This window comes from Schistocerca nitens, chromosome 7 (genome assembly GCF_023898315.1).
Source record: "Schistocerca nitens isolate TAMUIC-IGC-003100 chromosome 7, iqSchNite1.1, whole genome shotgun sequence".
Classification (NCBI taxonomy): Eukaryota; Metazoa; Arthropoda; class Insecta; order Orthoptera; family Acrididae; genus Schistocerca; species Schistocerca nitens.
In genome coordinates this window covers 422,967,552-422,987,905 of record NC_064620.1, presented here as the reverse complement: position 1 = coordinate 422,987,905, position 20,354 = coordinate 422,967,552, and the positions used below count along the sequence as shown (strand labels likewise).

At 41.5% G+C, this 20,354-nt stretch overlaps 1 protein-coding gene across 3 annotated transcripts in view; it reads left to right on the top strand.

Moving 5' to 3' along the window:
* LOC126195392 (inositol oxygenase-like) overlaps positions 1–18,145 on the top strand; it is a 39,820-nt gene extending 21,675 nt beyond the window's left edge. For all 3 annotated transcript variants that reach the window (XM_049933983.1, XM_049933985.1, XM_049933984.1), the window contains exons 5-7: positions 6,248–6,384; positions 16,270–16,500; positions 17,625–18,145. In XM_049933983.1, the coding sequence (XP_049789940.1) occupies positions 6,248–6,384; positions 16,270–16,500; positions 17,625–17,733 (477 nt within the window). In that variant the 3' untranslated portion in view covers positions 17,734–18,145. The remainder of the gene's footprint in view (positions 1–6,247; positions 6,385–16,269; positions 16,501–17,624) is intronic.
* Positions 18,146–20,354: the final 2,209 nt, after the last annotated feature.

Here is a 20,354-nt window from a genome sequence, read left to right as displayed (position 1 = left end):
ATGTTACCGATGGAAGTTAACCTGACGATGATTTTTTCCAAACTTCTAACGGATGTATCCCAAGCAGTTTGACGTGTATGCACGACGTGACACTAGCACATTTTAGTTGCACGATCCACGTTCCTTGCCTGATTTCTATCGTGACAGTCTGATAAACAGGGGAAGACGAGTTTCATAGCATGGACGTTCACCCGATATGAGATCTTGGGAATAGTTAAAAGGAATTACTTTACGTAATGGACATTCCAATTGCAAAGGTGGTTTGATATCACACCACAGCAACTAGTGATATCGGTAACAGCATTCGTGTGTTGTAACAGCTCATTAATATGTACTTCCGTGTGCGGGTAGAAGCAAAAAGAGATTTTCTCTGAGTTTGATGACATTAAGAAATATGACTATAATCCGACAATTCCAAGCACGTAATATATTATCGCACAATACTGAAAAAAATTTCCATAAATATATGTAAATAACACGTTTTCTCTATTTTTGAGTGAGGATTTCTACCGCTAAAGTTCATTCAGATATTTTTGATGCGCTCTGTATCGGAACTACTGTGTGTTTTAAATAAAAACTCTCAGTTCACTGCTTTTGACTGCATTAGAATTTTATCATCCATTCGGGAAAAGATTTTATTTGTTGGTGAGACCAGACGATGTAATGTGTATTAACAGAAACTGAAAGATGCAATGAAATATAGTTTTCTTGGCCTCAAATACGAATATGAATATTTCATCAAATGAAATACGGCACGCTCTAGGCAGGGCAGCTATTAAGCAAAAGAGAAAACTGCATGGAAGTCTAGAAAGTATTAGACCTTGGGAAAAAAGTAAACACTTCAAGCTCTAAAGAAAGCAACGTGATATGCCAAAGCAGAAGCGATCTTTTTGTGTTACATTCCGTCGCATATTAAAAATAAAGCATTACAAAATTTGAGAAATCATCACGTTAATCATGAAGATACATGGATACTAAAAGGTGTAATATGACGAGGCGACAAAATTCATGGGATACCTTCTAATATCGTGTCTGACTTCCTTTTGCCCGGCGTAGTTCAGCAACTCGGCATGGCATTTACTCAACAAGTCGTTTGAAGTCCCCTGCAGAAATAGGAGTAAATATCCATGCTCTCTCTATAGCCGTACATAACAGCGAAAGTGTTGCTGGTGCAGGATTTTAAGCACGAACTGACTTCTCGATTATGTCCCATAAATGTTCCTTGGAATTCACGTCGGGCAATCTGGACGGCAAAACAATTCAGTAGAACTGTCCACAATGTTCTTCGCCGAATAATTGTGGCCCTGTGACATGGCGCACTGTCATCCATCAAAATTCCATCGTTGTTTGGGGACATGAAATCTATGAATTGATGTAAATGATCTCCAAAGTAACCGAACATAATCATTTCCAGTTAGCGATCAGTTCAGTTGGACCGGAAGACCCAGTCCATTTCATGTAAACACAGACCACATTATTATGGAGTCACCACCAGCTTGCACAGTGCCTCGTTGATAACTTGGGTCCATGGCTTCGTCGGGTCTGTACAATATTCTAAACGTACCGTCAGCTCTAAGCAAATGAAATCAGGACTCATCTGACCAGGCAACGATTTTAGAGTCTTTTCGGTAAAACCGATGTGGCCATGAGTCAGGCGACGCGCTGCATAAAACACAAACAAAGTTAATTAAAGAGTCTGAGTTTGAGTTTAGTAACATATTGAGTTATCTTTGTAATCAGTGATTTATCTGTGGAACACATCCTGAGTGGCTGAAATTTACTGACGTTAAAGCTTTCATAAAGGAGGTAAGGAAATGGCATCAAATTTCCATCCAGTTCCACATTTACTAGCGTTATCGGAAACTTTTGATAGGTAATATACAAATGGTTTTTTAACCATCTGACAACAAATAATATATTGTCAAAGCCACAATTCATGTTTCAAAAGTTTTGAGAATGTACTAAATTCAGTAGACAGCAAATTACAGATAACTGCTGTAATTGTGGCATGACAAAGGCATTTGTATGAATCATAATATCCTTTCAAGTAAATTAGAATATTATGGGGTAATAATAAAATCTGCCAAATCCAACTTCTCTGACAAGAAACAAAGAGTATCATTAGGAAAGGGACATGTATTAAATTACGAGGCATCATCCAATTTCCAGTTAATTATATGTAGTGTCTTAGAAGGCTCCATCTTAGGGTCCTTCCTTATTTGGGTATATTAATGACCCTTCATCTGAAACATTGCCAGATGCCAAGCTTTTTCCATATGACACAAACATTACAATAAATAGCAAATCAAGTATAATCTTCGAAATACCGGTTATTGGATATTAGTAAGTGGTTTCTATAAAATTATTTATAAGAAAACTTTGAAGAAAGTGCACTACATGCAGCTTGGAACTTGTAAGTCCTTTCTTACCATCATATGCCTAAAATATAATGACAAACAGGAGAATCTGACAGTGTTAAATTCTTGGAGTTTGAGCTTCGTAATAAATTCTGGGAGTAGAGTGCTACAGAACAGCTGAAGTGCCTAAATGAATCTGCATTTTAACAATGAATGAAGTCAATTTTTTTCTCCATTGATAGATTTCTTTGCAGAATCAACTGATATGTTATGTAACTTATAATATCAAGCAATGCGAACATTAGTACAATCAGACTTGAGTATAAATTCAGTGCAGTAATGAGACCACTGGAAATAAGTGGTGTACAATAATTTTTCTGTTTGATGAAGCATGCCTAAAAGTGATCATACGCACCCCAGAGTGTTGAACATTTATCTTTTTATGACAAGATTTCTTTGAGTTATTTCACATCCATGAGCACCATTTCACCTTGTACCTGTGGCAGGTACATTAGCAGACTTGTTTTTATTTGTAATGTTTGTTGCGTATTCTTGTCTTTCTATATCCTGGAGATCTCCTCACCATGGATCTATTGGAACGAAAAATACATCTAATCTTCATAATCCGCTTTCAGCTGCGATCCACAAGTAGCAAACTAATAGCTGACTCTCATAATAACAATCATAAGATACTTCAAAAATGGCTTTTTATCAGATATTTCAAGTTCTTCCAGAATATTTAAATGGGATACTTTAGGGACATAATGAAAGACACCCTGTGTCCGCATTTTTTTAAATGAGCTATGTAGAATAACATTTTCATATCTATCACGATTGTCCCAAGAGATTCCAATTGGATACCCTCACTTAGCTTCAATTTTTTTACTAATAAAAAAAAAATACTGAAATCAGTTGCTTAATGTCGGTTATCAAAGTGTTAGAGTATTGTCATCTTTCTTTGGGGGTCTTTTCCTTTGCTAGAGTTCTTTTCTTGAACACATGATCTTGTTTAATAGTAGCTTCATTTATCATATCCTTCATACTGACTGTTTTGTGCACACTAGTGACTGCCAGATATTAGTTTGCCATTCGTGACCACATTTGCTGTTGAGAGTCATCTATCCTGATTCTAGTTCACATCTAGCTAATCTGCACAAGTACCTAAACTGTTTTTCTACTATTTGTCACTTTGAGATGGATTAGCTCACAATAATTTTTGCATTTTGAATTACTATAGCTATCATATAATAAATACTAATATTGTTACATTGTCAAATTTAACCTTGAGTTACAACAATCACAGCACAGATGTGTAACTGATGAGCTACTGTGTAAGCATTTAAGTGTGTACGGTTTTGTTTAGAAATTAATTGCGCTCGTAATTTTGTGTCCTATTACTTTACTGTCCATTTCTTCTTTCTTTTTAAACAGATCTGATATGACTTGGTAATAAGTCGAAACTGGTGATGATACCGTTTGTGTGACCTGAGGCTGAAATGTTATAAATTACAAGACGGGCACAGTGTTTTTCTTAGGCAGTATGCCGAGAGTGTGCAATTTTGCACGTCATTAAGTCTGTGTGATTGCATATTGCTCCATAGAGACCATCATCTGTCATGAATCAGAGAGATGTTTTTGACCATAACTACCACATTTGAGTATACAGAGGCGTGGATCAGTATGAGTATTGTGTCAGTGTTGGCAGAATATCAAGGGAAGTCCAAACTTAAAGGTTCCTCGCTGAAATGGAGAGTACTATTCTCACACCGAGGAACATTGCTTTCTGTCTCTACAGTACAAATAGCTTTGATCTCATAACGGACATTAATCTATATTTTCTTCCTTTGAAAGCTCAGATTTAACAAATACCGCCGGGCGCTATACAGGGTGCTCAAAAAGAGATGAGGAATACTTTGAGAGGTGGTAGTACTCATCGAAACAAGAAAAATGAGTCCAGTAAACAGGTGTCTGGGAATGAGGACTTTCTGAGATAAGTGGGTCCGGAAATGCATATTTTCTGCGATAAACACGTGTCTACAGGACGCGCTCAACGTGGCGTACACACATGACAGTGCACCCCTCTGCCCTCCGGTCTAAGGAATGACGCTTCCTTTGAAGTACATCCGGTTGTTGTTCTACCTGATGTCACGCATTGAAGACGCTACCTTCTAGTGCCTGCACATCGTTCATGGCATGGCGTAGACCAATTCCTCTGAGTGCGCTCATAACCAAAACTGTGGGGGATTGAGGTCTGGGAAACGAGCAGACTAAAGTGTGCCCCATCCCCACCCAACCAATCCAGCGGTCCTGAAGTGTCTGCGTCAGGGAGTGGCGCACATTGTGACGAAAGTGAGCTGGGCGTCATCATGCATCAATCACATTTTTATTCGTTGCTGTAATGGCACAGCCTCCAACAAGGTAGGCAATACATTAATGGGAAAGTTCAGATAATGCGCCCCAGTTAGCCATTGCGTTACCACGTATGCCCCTATTAATCTGTCGCCAAGTACATCGGTACATGCATTGAGAGTCGGTGTTGATGTGCTCTTTCCTGAACTGCTTGGCGTGCATCTGTCCATACATGCTGGTTATGGAAATTCACAGCATCTCTTATAAACCATTCCTCATCGCTAAACAAAATCTTGGATGTGAAGAGTGGATATGCGGCACACTTTTGCAACAGCCATCGACAGAACCGCTGTCTAGAGTGATGATCCTATGGCCTTACAGCCTGAAAGCGCTGTAGATGATATGGATACAGCAAATGTTCATGAATTAACACCCCCCCCCCCCCCCCCCGCCGATATGATAGTGGTACAAGCATTTTGCTGCTGCTAAGAGTCGCTCACTGATCCAAGGGTTTCTTCCACCGAACCTAGCACATGCTCCTCTATGTCAGGTTTATGGACTGTGCCGGGCCTTCCACTGTCGGTCTTCCGAGGTGCAAGGGTACCTGTGTCCCCCAGACACTGGAAAAGTCTGCCGAACAGGTTATGAGAGGACACTCTGCGCTGTAGATATTATTTCAGCTTGGAGGGCAAGGGCTCCCACGCTACGTCCATTTGCTAAACCTTAGCAGAATATCATATCCGTGGAGGTGCTGGTTCCTAAGGGACCAAACTGCTGAGGCCATCGGTTCCTAGGCTTACACACTGCTTAATTTAAGTTGAACTAACTTACGCTAAGGACAACACACACACCCATGCCCGAGGGAGGACTCGAACCTGCGACGGGGCAGCCGCGCGAACCGTGGCATGTTCCCTTAGACAACGCGGCTACTCCGTGCATCATATCCGTCATTTCATTTCACTTACCGTGTAGTAGGCTTCCATTGCTAACAAGTAGTGTAAGAGAAAAAATGTAAATCTACTACACAGTGTTTACATACAAACAGCGCAAAAACAGGAAACACATGAGTGAATCCGCGTCTGGAAGAAGGTGAGACACGACGATACGTACTCAGCGTTACAGTACTGTGCAATAAGGCGCAGAACACGACGAAAACTAACGTAGCCTACAACACGACTCCAACCACACGACCGATTGCAGACCATCTAATGGTAGGTAGAATACTGTAAGACATTCTAATATCCTGCCGACACATTTGACGGAGAGCCAATGCAAGGACTCATACTATCAGCAACCAAGCGTCGCACAGCCTACAGGTGTTTATCTCGGAAAGTATGCGTTTCCGGACCCGTGTTTATTTGATTTGTTGTTCTTGTTTCGATGACTACTACCACCTCTCAAAGTATTTGACACTTTTTTGAGAATCCTGTATATCTCAATCGATGAGCAATGATCAGATATTTCAGCAGCTGCCTCTAGGAGCAGCGTTCTGCTTTGGACTTACCCTGGTAGTCGGCTGATGTGATGGTCTTGTGCTGCAGATACTCGCGCTGTACGGCGAACCGCAGTGGGCCGTGACGGGAGACACCTTCCCGGTGGGCTGCGCCTGGGCCGAGTCCATCGTCTACAGGGACTCCACTTTCCTGGAAAATCCCGACACTTACAACCCCAAGTACAAGTAAGCGAGCGTTGGCTACCTACTCTACTCGAGATCAACGACGGCGATAGAGAGGAACACTGGAAAAGTTGTCGGAATGGAAAAGCTGCTGGCTTACTGAAGTTGAGCTGTCGTTATTTTGAGTCCACACCCTAAGCACATTTGTTGTCGTGTCAGGGTTGTTCTGTTGGAATATTCGACCGTTTTACGTATATCTACGTAACGTACATTACGAACTGCAAGTTTTATAGGGTTCTTGTATCTTCGTGAAGTCCTGACTGTAACACAGCATACAGCTTATGTATAATTCACCTTCTGATGGTACGCACTGCAACCACCATCAGCACAGAGTGTGAACTGAAACTGAGAAACGAAAAGAGTTCGCCCACCTTTGAGCACCAAAAATGTAATAAAATAAATTACTGATTCATATTAACTAACACTTTTTAGCCTTTTTTTCGCAAACTTTATTATCACTGTACGACCTAGGTTTCTGATTATAAGCCCATTTCCTATGACATAACTCATCCCAACGACGAGAACCAAGCAAAGGAAAGCATGTAAACTTTCTAAAGCATCGATTCTTGACTTGAGAGCTCTCTTCCAATGTTTAGTAATAATTAATGTATGTGCTGTCCTAAAGACTTCTAAATCCATTTGCAGGTTTGTCAAAGTTGTTAACAGAGATAACTTTTACAGTTTAAGTCAAGAACTGATAGTATAGAAAGTTGATAAGTTTATCTTTCCACGGTTGTCATCTTCAGGATCAGCTACGTACTAGAAAAGTGGCTTATAACATGAAACCTAGGCCTTAAAGTAATAATAAAGTCTGTGAAACAAGCCTAAAAACAATGTTTCGTTTAGTTTATGCATTGTACATTGTTTCGACAAGACACCACATCTTAATCAACTAAAATTACTGATTTACCAAAATGTTAACACATTAAAATTTGTGAGAGGGCATATATAAATCTCAAGGCTGATTTGACTCAATAGAGACTCGACTCAGTAATCGAACAAGTACGGTGGCAATGAACTGTCTCCTGTCACCAGTCGACGGAGTCAGTTTTGCACAAAGGCCAGAGCAGCAGGTGCAAGATCGGGGCAGTGCCATCATCATCCATCGTTCGTGTGGCGATATATTGACGGTCGGCTGCTTTCATCTTCCGTGTTCCGCAGCTTGGCGACTACACCATGGACTATTTAACTCATTCCTCCTCCTGCGCTGGATGACTTAATCCCCCAGGTACAGCGCTCTCGGCAGCTGTTACAGTGTTCCTGTGCTTGTGCTTCTGGCGACTATTGTCTGCAACGATTATCTTGCAGAGGCAGCACTACTTAATATTTGGAGGCTGACGACAGGCGAGGAAGTGCAGTTGCGTGGTTATATTCAAACATCGAGCCGCAACGGATGTCCATTCGATATGGAGTAGAAAATAAGTATGCCCCAAAGTGACGACCAACATAGGAATGTGTGTAAGAACTCACTGTCTCTCCCCTCCTTCCCGAGACATCCATCTCTGCTTTGCTAACTCCCTGCCTGATCTCTCACTGGTTACTCATTGTTTGATCTGTCATTTCACTGATGTAAATGTTTCATCTGATTCCTCTGACTGCCTGTTGACCGTCCAATTACTGTCTGATTAATCATCATGTGCTCCTGTCCACTGACTGACTGCACACCGTCTCCTAACAGAAGAAATCTTTGCTGCTCCTCCTTGTTACTAATCTCCATCTCTCTGTCCTTCCTGGGTGCTGAATGTTCCAGCTATAGTCTTTGACATTGATTCGTTTAATTGGCACTCCGACCCAATGAACGATCGACACTGTAACCACACCTCCCACCTTCATATAGGATGAAAAATTCTGATTTTCCACCTTGCAGCATCTGGCGTCTAATTTGGGAACTACTATATTTTATCATGTGGTATGTATTTCGGTACTTCACACCACATCCTGTGGCTTCCTAGCATACTGCTTCAAGTATCTGCGTTTATTCAACAGCTTTCAAGAAAGAGGCCACCCATCAACAAATCCACCTGTTTGTAATGTGCTTTGCCCAAGTTGCTCGTGACTTGAAAGCATCCCTCTTGCTTTCTGTCAGACATCAAATGGGGCAACACTTTCACAGTGAGGCAAACACTCTAGTTAACCCATCGCCGTCTGGATCCTGGGAAAATCTCATGTACCAATTGTGGACCAAGTGCTCCTCTTGTCCTCAGCACCCAGTACCGAATTATTACAGGTACCACAGGTCATAGTGGAAGGTGCTCGTGCACAGATAGAAATATTAAGCAAACTTTGTGGAAATGTTCGTCACATAACGGTTATCAATCGTATAACTTTCGTTATATTCGAAACTTATGTCTGTCATCGACAACAGCACGTGTAAGCCCATCGGGAACCAATACACCCCTGTTGTGCCATGGAAGTAGCCTGCCTCCATATATCATCTTGAAGAATATGTTGTCACGCCTCAAACATAAATATTGCTGATATGAAAGTGTACGTCCTCCTGTGACATCACAGACGTGCTCTATAGCTGAGAAATCAAGGGACTGGGCGGGTTAGTCAAGAGTTTGTACATTCCTTAAGGTATTTGCCATGTGAACTGCAGTGCGATTTCTTGCATTATCCTGATGGAATATGCTATTTTGTTCGTTGGTCATACTACATACTGACTGCAATAATTAGCAACTCAGTCCCATCGTCATATCCAACAAAACCTGACTCCATGATCCCAAAAGTTGTCTCAAGAATTGATGCTTCAGTGCACCAGCTGTCTACCGACACACTACCGTCGATCTGACTGCTACAAACAGAAGCAAGATCCTTCGCCGAGCACCATAAAACGACACTCAATGTCCCACTTGACGCTGGTTTTACATCATACAAATCTCTCTTGCCTGCGGTATGAAGTCAGTGGTAAACGACGCATTGCAACTGAGGATCAGAACCCAATTTCTGTTGTTTCCTGGTGCACTTTTGGCTGGAACGTACGCCTAGATTTCACTACAGTCATCTAGCCATAAGAACCAGTAAAACAATTATACGATCTTCTCGTGATGTAGTTCTTTCACAAGGACTCACGCCTATTTTTCTAGCCACACTGTTGACTCAAATCCATAGCGCCACTAGTCGTTCTGCAGTCATTCTACTACAAAGTCACCTTTCTGTATGAATGTCGGTAGGTTCCTATTTCACTCACGGCAACGATACAGCCTTTCGTAAGGTTCAGAGGATAGTCATAAGCTGTACGACTACGTCCTCTGGGCGTCCTGTGTTCTGATCTCCAAGGAAAATTACCTGTAACGTGAGATACACCGAATAACATTCATGTACACACACCGTTCTTTGCCTGTAGGCATTGCTTATTTCTGTACTGAAAATAAGTTCGCGTAAGGATGAAATTTTAATGAACATGTAAGTATGGCAATATCACGTAGGTAATGTTCGATCCAGGTGTTCATGATGTATCACTACTCATCTCCAGAACCGAGTGGAAGCAGTAGGTGTAATATCGAATAGCATTTCATAATTTCGGAAATACAGCTTCATACATTCAGATGACGTTCTACATCTACACCTACATAGATACTCCGCAAGCCACCATACGGTGCGTGGCAGAACTGCGTGCAGGTGGTAGGGGTAGTATCGAATAGAATTTTATAAGTTCGGAAATACACCTTCATACATTCAGATGACGTTCTACATCTAAACCTACATAGATACTCCACAAGCCACTATACGGTGCGTGGCAGAGGGCACCATATACCACGTTCAATGTCATTTGACCATTTGCGCTATACATATACACAGTCCAGTTGCATTAATGCGGTCACCGCCAATGTTCGACGTCAACACTCAATAATCACTCACAGATGACAGGTGGCAGCACTAACAGAGCATGGTATATGACGCGCGTTGGAGGGGGGGGGGGAGGGGGGAGGGGGCCGGTAAGCAGTACAGCCGTTGTAATGAGGAAGTGGAGCGCATATATCTGACATCCAAAAGGGCATGATAACTGGCTTTCGGGCGGGGGGTAGAAGCATTTCCGGAACGGCTAAGTAAGTAAACCGATCGCGTGCCGCTGCAGTTAGCCGTGCCCGGCTAAATGGGGCTATCAAAAACCAATGCCGAGTCAACTGTGGTGAACCAACAGACCGTAGATGAGTGGGATGAACGACGGCTGCGGAGATGTGCACGCCGAATAGACGTGCAATAGTTCAACAACTGACTGCCCTGGTGGGCCAAGGGGCTACCAACAGTGTCTCTTCAACGACCATTCAGTGGATGTTCCTGCGTATGGGCCTCCGCGGCAGGTGCCTGGTTCGTGTACACATGCTGACTGCTGTTCATCGGAGATAGAGGCTGGAATTTGCACGCCAGTACCACTACTTGACATCCACTGAGTGTGACAGTTGCCCTTTTCAGCTGAATCACATTTTATGCACCATTGGACACACTGCCGTTGGCGTGTACGGCGTGAAATGTCTGGAAGGAAAGTGTCTAGACCGGAGGAGGGATCGTTATGATCTATGGAATGGCATTCCCAGGGTGATGTCGGCATTCAAGAAGACACAAAGGATCAACACAAGTACACATCTATCCTTGGGGACAATGTCCACCCCAGCACAATTTTTTTCCTCGGCACGATGCCAACTACCATCAGGATAACGCAACGTGTCACACAACTCGCAAAGTGCGTGCGTCATACGAAGAGCGCAAGATGTGCACATACTCCCGGTGGCCACGAGGCTCTCCAGATTCAAACCCAATCGAGGATGTGTGGGGCCACTTCGAACGGGCTGTATTGACCATCTATCTTCAGCTGAGCCGGCCGAAGTGGCCGTGCGGTTAAAGGCGCTGCAGTCTGGAACCGCAAGACCGCTACGGTCGCAGGTTCGAATCCTACCTCGGGCATGGCTGTTTGTGATGTCCTTAGGTTAGTTAGGTTTAACTAGTTCTAAGTTCTAGGGGACTAATGACCTCAGCAGTTGAGTCCCATAGTGCTCAGAGCCATTTGAACCATTTGAACCATGAAGCGCAACCGATCACCTAAAATGTTCGCATAATCTTTGCCTATAACACAGCCTTTGAGAGCAATGATGGGCTCAGCAAAATACCATTATATGGCTGCCCACACCATCACACTTCCACCTCCATGCTTAACCGTTGCGATCATGTGGTCGGCATTGTAGGCTTCTTTTGGCGTTCTCCAGGCGTGAATCCGAACCGATGTTGGAAATACCGATAACATTGACTCGTAGAACCATATGACAAAAGCCATTTTTTTCTTCAGCTGAGAAACGTAGCGCAGTTAGCCACGGCACTGGAGTCGGCGTGGCTTCACATCTCTGTCGGTACCTTCCATAATCTCACTGGCTCTCTTTCCGCACGACTCGCAGAGGTCCGTGCTGCCAAAGGTGGTTATTTGGGCTTTTCACAGGTGGTCATATTAATGTGAATGGACAGAGTGTTAGCACACATTCAGGTGTAGATACGGTTAATATATATTGCACAAAAATTGATTCACTGCTACCGTTATAGTTTATAAATTAACCGATCTTGGAGTAACATTATTATCCGTATGTTCTCCTGTGTCATGTATCATGCAATTGCACTATACTTGTGTAAACTGAAGTGATACGTTTACATTTAAAATACGAGGTCGTGCCGCTAATAATATAAAATAATTCAAAGATATATGATACGTGAATCCACATGATCGCCGTACCGATTTTACTCACAAGGTAAAAATAAATAGAAAATAAAAATCACATACATAAGAAAAATCTTGTTTCATGATATGATTTTACATACATTCTCCATGTTGTGGAGTAGTCTACCTTCCTAATTAACTTTCTCACTCTTACTGCTCACTGTTCGGGGCAAGCGAATGCTATTTCAGCTTGTCGAACGTGTCAGATTTGTAGCCACGTAACGTGAATGAGTCTGATAAGAGCCTGAAGAGTTTAGTGTTGCGTTTGTTTTATTCGTCGTATTTGTAATGACAATGAGAGGGTGAAACGCGCGGTCGGCATACAGGATACTGCCGGCCGGGGTGGCCGAGCGGTTCTAGGCGGTACAGTCTGGAACCGCGAGACCGCTACGGTCGCAGGTTCCAATCCTGCCTCGGGAATGGACGTGTGTGGTGTCCTCAGGTTAGTTAGGTTTAAGTAGTTCTAAGTTCTAGGGGACTGATGACCTCAGAAGTTAAATCCCATAGTGCTCAGAGCCATTTGAACCATACAGGCTACTATTCTTGTATAGCAGTAAGGAACCCATTGAGTCTAACGCCTTCATCCGACGGACTGCAAAGTCTCTCCAAATACTTACGTTAAAAATATTACCCTGTTCATACTACAGTAGAACAAATACTGGTAATGAAGAAATACTGCGATCATATTTAGTTTTTCCACGTACTTTTTATTAGAGCTCAAGTTAGAAACTTACGTCTGACACGAGTTACAGGACGTTCAAATGAGGAATTATATCAACATACACCAGTAGTATACAACAACGTTGACGTGGTTCGTCAAGTAGCCTACCAAGGGCATTGTGTACTAATGCTTCTTCAAGGACTCGGCCTACGAGAGACCATGTAAACAATCGAATATTCTTTACCTCATTCTTCACTTTCTTATAACTACTGTTTCACTGGGTTTACTTTTTTTCTTTTCTCAACACTATTTAAATTTTTAATTAAATCTAGTTTTGCTTTGTACGACGTCGTCTGCCTTACTCGTTTGTCCCAGTATCTCTTTCTATTTAAATCCACTGAAGTGCTCTCCCACTTCCTCACTCTTTAGCTGAGCCTACTGGTGTCCATTCTCATTACACTTTCAAAGAGGAAGTATTTATTTCATCACTATCCATAACAATCCTTTTCTGTTCACGATTTTTCTTAAACGTCTCCTGTTCTTTTTACCTTTTCTATGCCTCGTGGTATGTTGAGTCCATTTATTCTGCATCATAAAGATCTACTTGTTTGACAACTTACCAGTCTTCAAACCTCAATCTATTTTTTGTTACTGACATTGTGGCCAAGGTTTATATATGGAGCACCAACTTAATTTTTCAAAACACATCTGATTTCCAACACTCTTTGTTACGTCTCTCAGAATATTTTCTTGTTCAAATCTTCTCACTAAATTTGCAAGAAATATAGCAAATTTGTAAGCAGTCAAGAAAATTATACGTGTACCATAGTCTGTTCTTATGATATTGTCGTATTTCTCGAATGTTCTCTTCCCAGTCTCTTAGTAGTTTCTCAAGACAGCAGATTTGGAAACATGGGATCAAAGCGCCTCCGTATCTGAAAAACCCCTACTTAACAATGTATTCCCTTGGTTTGTCTGATTTTTCTGTCTGTGGGTGTTTGTTTAATCAGAATCATGCCCTGAACTGATATCATACTCATTTACGATGTTATATGTACGCATTCATTCTGTCACATATATTATACTCTGAAATTAGATGTTGAATTTCTCTCATGTTATTCTGTTTTTTTACAGTGGTGATAAAATATTCTGTTCATCGTCATAGCACATCAGCTTTCATTTGTCCACAAATACAGAGTGGACCATAAATAAGTGAAGACATTAAAAACTGTTCTCAATGTCGATATTCGCACGTTCGTGATAAAGTCAAATTTTGTATGAGAATGTTGAACGTGTTGTTGTTGTGGTTTTCAGTCCTGAGACTGGTTTGATGCAGCTCTCCACGCTACTCTATCCTGTGCAAGCTTCTTCATCTCCCAGTACCTACTGCAGCCTACATCCTTATGAATCTGCTTAGTGTGTTCATCTCTTGGTCTCCCTCTATGATTTTTACCCTCCACGCTGCCCTCCAATACTAAATTGGTGATCCCTCGATGTCTCAGAACATGTCCTACCAACCGATCCCTTCTTCTAGTCAAGTTGTGCCACAAGCTCCTCTTCTCCCCAATTCTATTCAATACCTCTTCATTAGTTATGTGATCAACCCATCTAATCTTCAGCATTCTTCTGAAGCACCACATTTCGAAAGCTTCTATTCTCTTCTTGTCTAAGCTATTTATCGCCCACGTTTCACTTCCATACATGGCTACACTCCATACAAATACTTTCAGAAATGACTTCCTGACATTTAAATCTATACTCGATGTTAACAAATTTTTCTTCTTCAGAAACGCTTTCCTTGCCATTGCCAGTCTACATTTTATATCCTCTCTACTTCGACCACCATCAGTTATTTTGCTCCCCAAATAGCAAAACTCCTTTACTACTTTAAGTGTCTCATTTCCTAATCTAATTCCCTCAGCATCACCCGATTTAATTCGACTACATTCCATTATCCTCGTTTTGCTTTTGTCTATGTTCATCTTATACCCTCCTTTCAAGACACTGTCCATTCCGTTCAACTGCTCTTCCAAGTCCTTTGCTGTCTCTGACAGAATTACAATGTCATCGGCGAACCTCAAAGTTTTTATTTCTTCTCCATGGATCTTAATACCTACTCCGAACTTTTTTTTGGTTTCCTTTATTGCTTGCTGAATATACAGATTGAATAACATCGGGGATAGGCTACAACCCTGTCTCACTCCCTTCCCAACCGCTGCTTCCCTTTCATACCCCTCGACTCTTATAACTGTCATCTGCTTTCTGTACAAATTGTAAATAGCCTTTCGCTCTCTGTATTTTACCCCTGCCACCTTCAGAATTTGAAAGAGAGTATTCCAGTCAACATTGTCAAAAGCTTTCTCTAAGTCTACAAATGCTAGAAACGTAGATTTGCCTTTCCTTAATCTTTCTTCTAAGCTAAGTCGTAAGGTCAGTATTGCCTCACGTGTTCCAACATTTCTACGGAATCGAAACTGATCTTCCCCGAGGTCGGCTTCTACCACTTTTTCCATTCGTCTGTAAAGAATTCACGTTAGTATTTTGCAGCTGTGACTTATTAAACTGATAGTATGTTGAACGTAGAATGCCAATTTTTCTTACTGTCGCATCGTATACAAACAACTGAAGCAATTTCTCATTTCTCAGTTCACAGTTTATGGCTAGGTGCAACTTGTGCGCATTTCGGGTATGCTGAACTCCCAGTTTGTGACGTCCTCTCTCTCTTACCAAAATATTTTCTTATTATATTAGTAAGTCGGTTGTGCATTTATTTAGGTCTCCTGACTGCGTCAAGGGAGTCTGATGTTGCGGTTGTCAGCGTTTGGTCTCCAGACTGGCCGAACAGTAACCCAAAAAAAAATGGCTCTGAGCACTATGGGACTTAACATCTGTGGTCATCAGTCCCCTAGAACTTAGAACTACTTAAACCTAACTAACCTAAGGACATCACACACATCCATGCCCGAGGCAGGATTCGAACCTGCGACCGTAGCAGTCGCGCGGTTCCGGACTGAGCGCCTAGAACCGCTAGACCACCGCGGCCGGCAGTAACCCAAACGCCGAACTTTAAGGAGGAAGGTAGTGTCTCCTTCTATTAACGACTGCCACACCATTTGTCAAAGATTTTTTCATGTGTTTATATCCACCCCTATTCTTATGTGCAGCGGCGATGCAGGCAACAGAAGAATTTGACACATTATTCTGAAAAATTCTGTCTATTCCTAGAATGATCAATGCGTCGCCATTTCTGGCAAGCTGACAGTAATAGCTTGGTTTCCTTTTTTTTCACTTTGCATTTCTTCGTGCATTAAATTACTCATTTGTCAGTGAGATATTATGCTGTAAATATTTTAAAAATTCTGCGCTCAGATCTATTTTATTCTGGCAATTTTTCAAGTGACTCTCTGTGTGATCTATATCAACCCATAGTAATACCGGAAGTACAGGTACAAGACGCTTCACCCCATCTTTCGTTAACACATATCTCTGTGTTTATATCAGTCGAATTTGCCTTCACCAACAGCACCAAGTACGGGATATATTCACCGCACTGTGGCCTGGACAACGTGCTGATGGCGTGGGGTCACGACGAATACATGTATCGCGTTCTCAAGCACAACGACTCAAAGCTGCCGGAAGTGGCCCACAAAATCATCCGCTTCCATTCCTTCTACCCTTGGCACTCCGCTGGCGACTACATGCACCTCTGCAACGAGGACGACATGGAAGTCTTGACTTGGGTCCTCGAATTCAAGTAAGTCTAAGAAGGACAAAGATCCAGTTTGCACAATTAACAACTTTCTTCTGCAAAATCTTACTTACGAATTGTAACGCTGTCAACCTCTGTAACTGTGTACCAAATTCAAGTGACAGAGTATAGAGCTAGTTTCTGAGTATTGCTACTCTTTATTAATACGAGGGTTGGAACTTAAATAGTGGCAACTATTTATTCACAATCGATACAAAACAGTTACATGTTTTCACCTGTTACTGGCCATCAGAGTACTCACCAGCGTTATGTAGAACCCGTTGCCAGCGATGTGGAAGGCGTAGTATACCGCTAGCAGAGCCTGTTCTGTTGATGGTGCGAATGGAGCGGTCTGCTGCCTGTCGAATCTCTGGAACAGTTCTGAAGCGAATGCCATCTTCGGAATCAAATCAAAGGCACAAGCACTTCAGTCTGGGGAGTATGGTGGATGCTAAAGTACTTCCCAGTCCCATCGACCGAACAGAGCAGCCACAGCTTGCGCTGCATGCGCCCGCCATTGTCGTGCAAAATGATGGGTGGGTTGCGTAGAAAGTGTAGCCGCTTCTTTCGCAAAGCCTTTTTTTTTTTTTTTTTGAAGCACCACCTGCGACCAGCTTTGCGAAAGAAACGGCGACACTTTCTACGCAACCCACCCATCATTTTGGAGGACAATGCGCGGGCGCATACAGCGCAAGCTGTGGCTGCTCTGTTCGGTCGATGGGACTGGGAAGTACTGTAGCATCATCGACCATACTCCCCGGACTTAAGTTCTTGTGACTGATTTGATTTCGAAGATGAAGGAACCACTTTGTGGCATTCGCTCCATTCGCACCATCAACAGAACAGGCTCTGCTAACGGTATACTGCGCCTTCCACATCGCTGGCAATGGGTTCTACACAACGCTGGTGACTACTTTGAAGGACAGAAACAAGTGCAAACATCTAACTCCTTTGTATCGGTTGTGAATAAATAGTTGCACTATTTAAGTTCCAACCCTCGTATTACTTTGACTCGACCTTCATTTCTTTCATGATGGGTCCTAGGAGATGCTGAGCTATTCAAGGCTTTGTGCTTCCTGAAAGTTTTGTTAGGTGTAAAGTAATTCCTTTACTGTAATGTTCTGTTGCAGCAAGTACGACCTCTACACTAAGTGTGACAGAGTCCCAGATCTGGACGAGGTGATGCCCTACTACCAGAGCCTCATTGACAAGTACATCCCGGGCGTCCTCAACTGGTAGACCGTGCTCAAGAGTGCCAAACAACTTGTGTTCCCTGAGATATCATTTCCAGCGCCCATGACGGTCGTTTTACATCATTCAAACATCAGGGGCACGTGTTTCTTTCTTTGCCTGACTGTGATACTGTACTTTGATTCTATCTCCACGTTGACGTTATTAATGTTGTGAACTTAGTGAGTAGATGATAAGGTAATTCTTCCAGTAAGCTAATTGTGCTTCTGAAGTTATTATTAATATTTTTACCGTTACAAACAAGCATGGCCTTTACTGAAGTACCTCGAAGTTAAATACGCTTCACGAGGAAATATAATATCAGTGATCTCATGATTGTGATGGGATCTGTCTATATCAATTTATTTTAAATCGTAATGTATCAGATAGAGAAATTAAATTGATCTAATTTTCAAACCTATTACATTACTTTAGACAAACGGTAGGTACAAGAATTAAAAATTATATTATATCTTACAGTTCATAAGCCGGCGCAGTCGACAGCATATTTGGTAGCTATGGGACGGCCATTGACTTGTCAACAACTTCAATGTAAGACGAGGACTCACAGTCCAATATACTTTTAATTCTGTTTTACTCTATGGACTTCCCCACTATTGGTGATGATATTTGGTCTTTTTAGTCCGTTTAATTCATGACATAGATTTTACAACCTGATGATGAGAGCATTGTCTCTTGAAACGCGTTGTTAAAAAATATGTATAAGAATCGCGGTTGAATGCTAGCAGTGATAATCAGTATAACGACAACTGCTACCTCGACTCCATAATGGATTATATAAAATTGGCTCTTCATATCAGCTAACCGTTGTACTGCAGCTAAACAACAGTTTCAGTCCATCTTTGTCTCTCTTTTAAGAAGAATACTGATGTAACATATTATCATAGCTAATTGGCAGTCGACAAGGGAAATTGACAGAATTAAATTACCCCTATTTCTTACGCTATTCGTAGAAAGTACCTACAGGATTTATTCGAGCCTTCTCTAGCGACGTGGCGTAGTGGTTATGACACTAAATTCACATTCGTGACCCATATGTTAAAATTCCCTCACATCCGGATTTATATTTTCCATTCCTTACCTAAACCACATTAAGCGAATTCTCTGATGGTTCCTTTGAAATGGACAGAGACGTTATCCTTAGGTAACATTCGGTCCAAGCTTGCGACTCTCATGAGCTTTTCGTCGATAAAACATTGAATCCAAATTTTCCTCTAGATCGCAGACTGCCAGTTATCTTGCTCAAACGTGGGATGGACGAGAGAACTTCATCGTAGACAAAATTTTCAGTAATATTTAACCACGTTTGTAACTGTAGGCGCCTTCGAATCGATTAACACTCACTTGGATTCAGAGACGAGAGCCAACGTCTCGACCTAAATTCTGCGTTTGCAAACACAACCGATGAACATAGACTTAGAGTATGCCTTTACAACATTGTTCTAATATAATGATGTGTCCAGGAGCTTTTTTACATAAGAACAATAAAGTATTTGTCTAAGAGCAAATCCAAACGATTCGACTTACGAAAAAAAAATACATGTGGCATGGCAAGAGAATCTCTACAACAGAAACATTCATTTCATAGTTACTTGCAAATCCTTATACTATACAGAAAAGTTGTGACGTAGAAAGTGAAACCTACAATGAGAATAGCAGATCGAGACTTCTGGAAAACTGTTACTAATATTTACTTCATGATGTTTACTTCTTGATGTTACGTAACATAAGGAGTAAAAAATCTATAAAAACTTACTTAAAATAGTTCTGTATGAAACAACATATTCATCCTCTTCACGTATTTTGTGACTCGTGGACGTTGCCTACAATTGGGGGAGAAAGTCGTTTTCGTCTAAAGGCTATTGACGTATGTAGACCTTATGTTATTACATCAGTATCATATGAAAAACTGACCACGTACTGGAAATCTTTCTCTTTGGTGATTCTTGAAAACGATGTTTTGTGAGAAACTTATGGTATTCATTTTATCACCAGGAGCTTGAATAATCAATAGTCGCGTGGTGAAATGAAAATATGAACGAGAAACATACTGATGGAATAACACAACAGTTACCCAAACAGACACAAAGGATCTAACCATAACGTTTTGTTTTTATAACACGTAGGCCTAATAGAAAATTGAAATTTAGTACTTCCGTTACATAAATACTTCGACTTTCAGATGACATTTCGCTTTAAGGATGTTACTTCGCTTCACATAATTAGCAACGAAGGAATAGACACTTACGACTGAGCATACCGAGTCGTATAAAAAAAAAATTACTTATATTTGAAACTCTAAGGATAATGTAAAAACTACGGACAGAGATGATATGTCAGTGCACTATAAAATTGTTCACAGAGAAGTAAAATGACCTATGTTGTGATATAATCGCGACTTAGCCTATTTTCTTGTAGCAGCACATGACGCATATGCTCTAATGGATACTAGCGTAAGCTCTGCATGAAGTTTCAGGGGAAGTATATGGTGAGTAATCTTAGTCCCCAATGCAAAAAATTCTGAAACATTTTAAACAAGAAAAGAAACTAAGAACCTTTCCCTAAACTGGCAATTTAGACAATTACAAATATAAATTTGAAAAAAATAA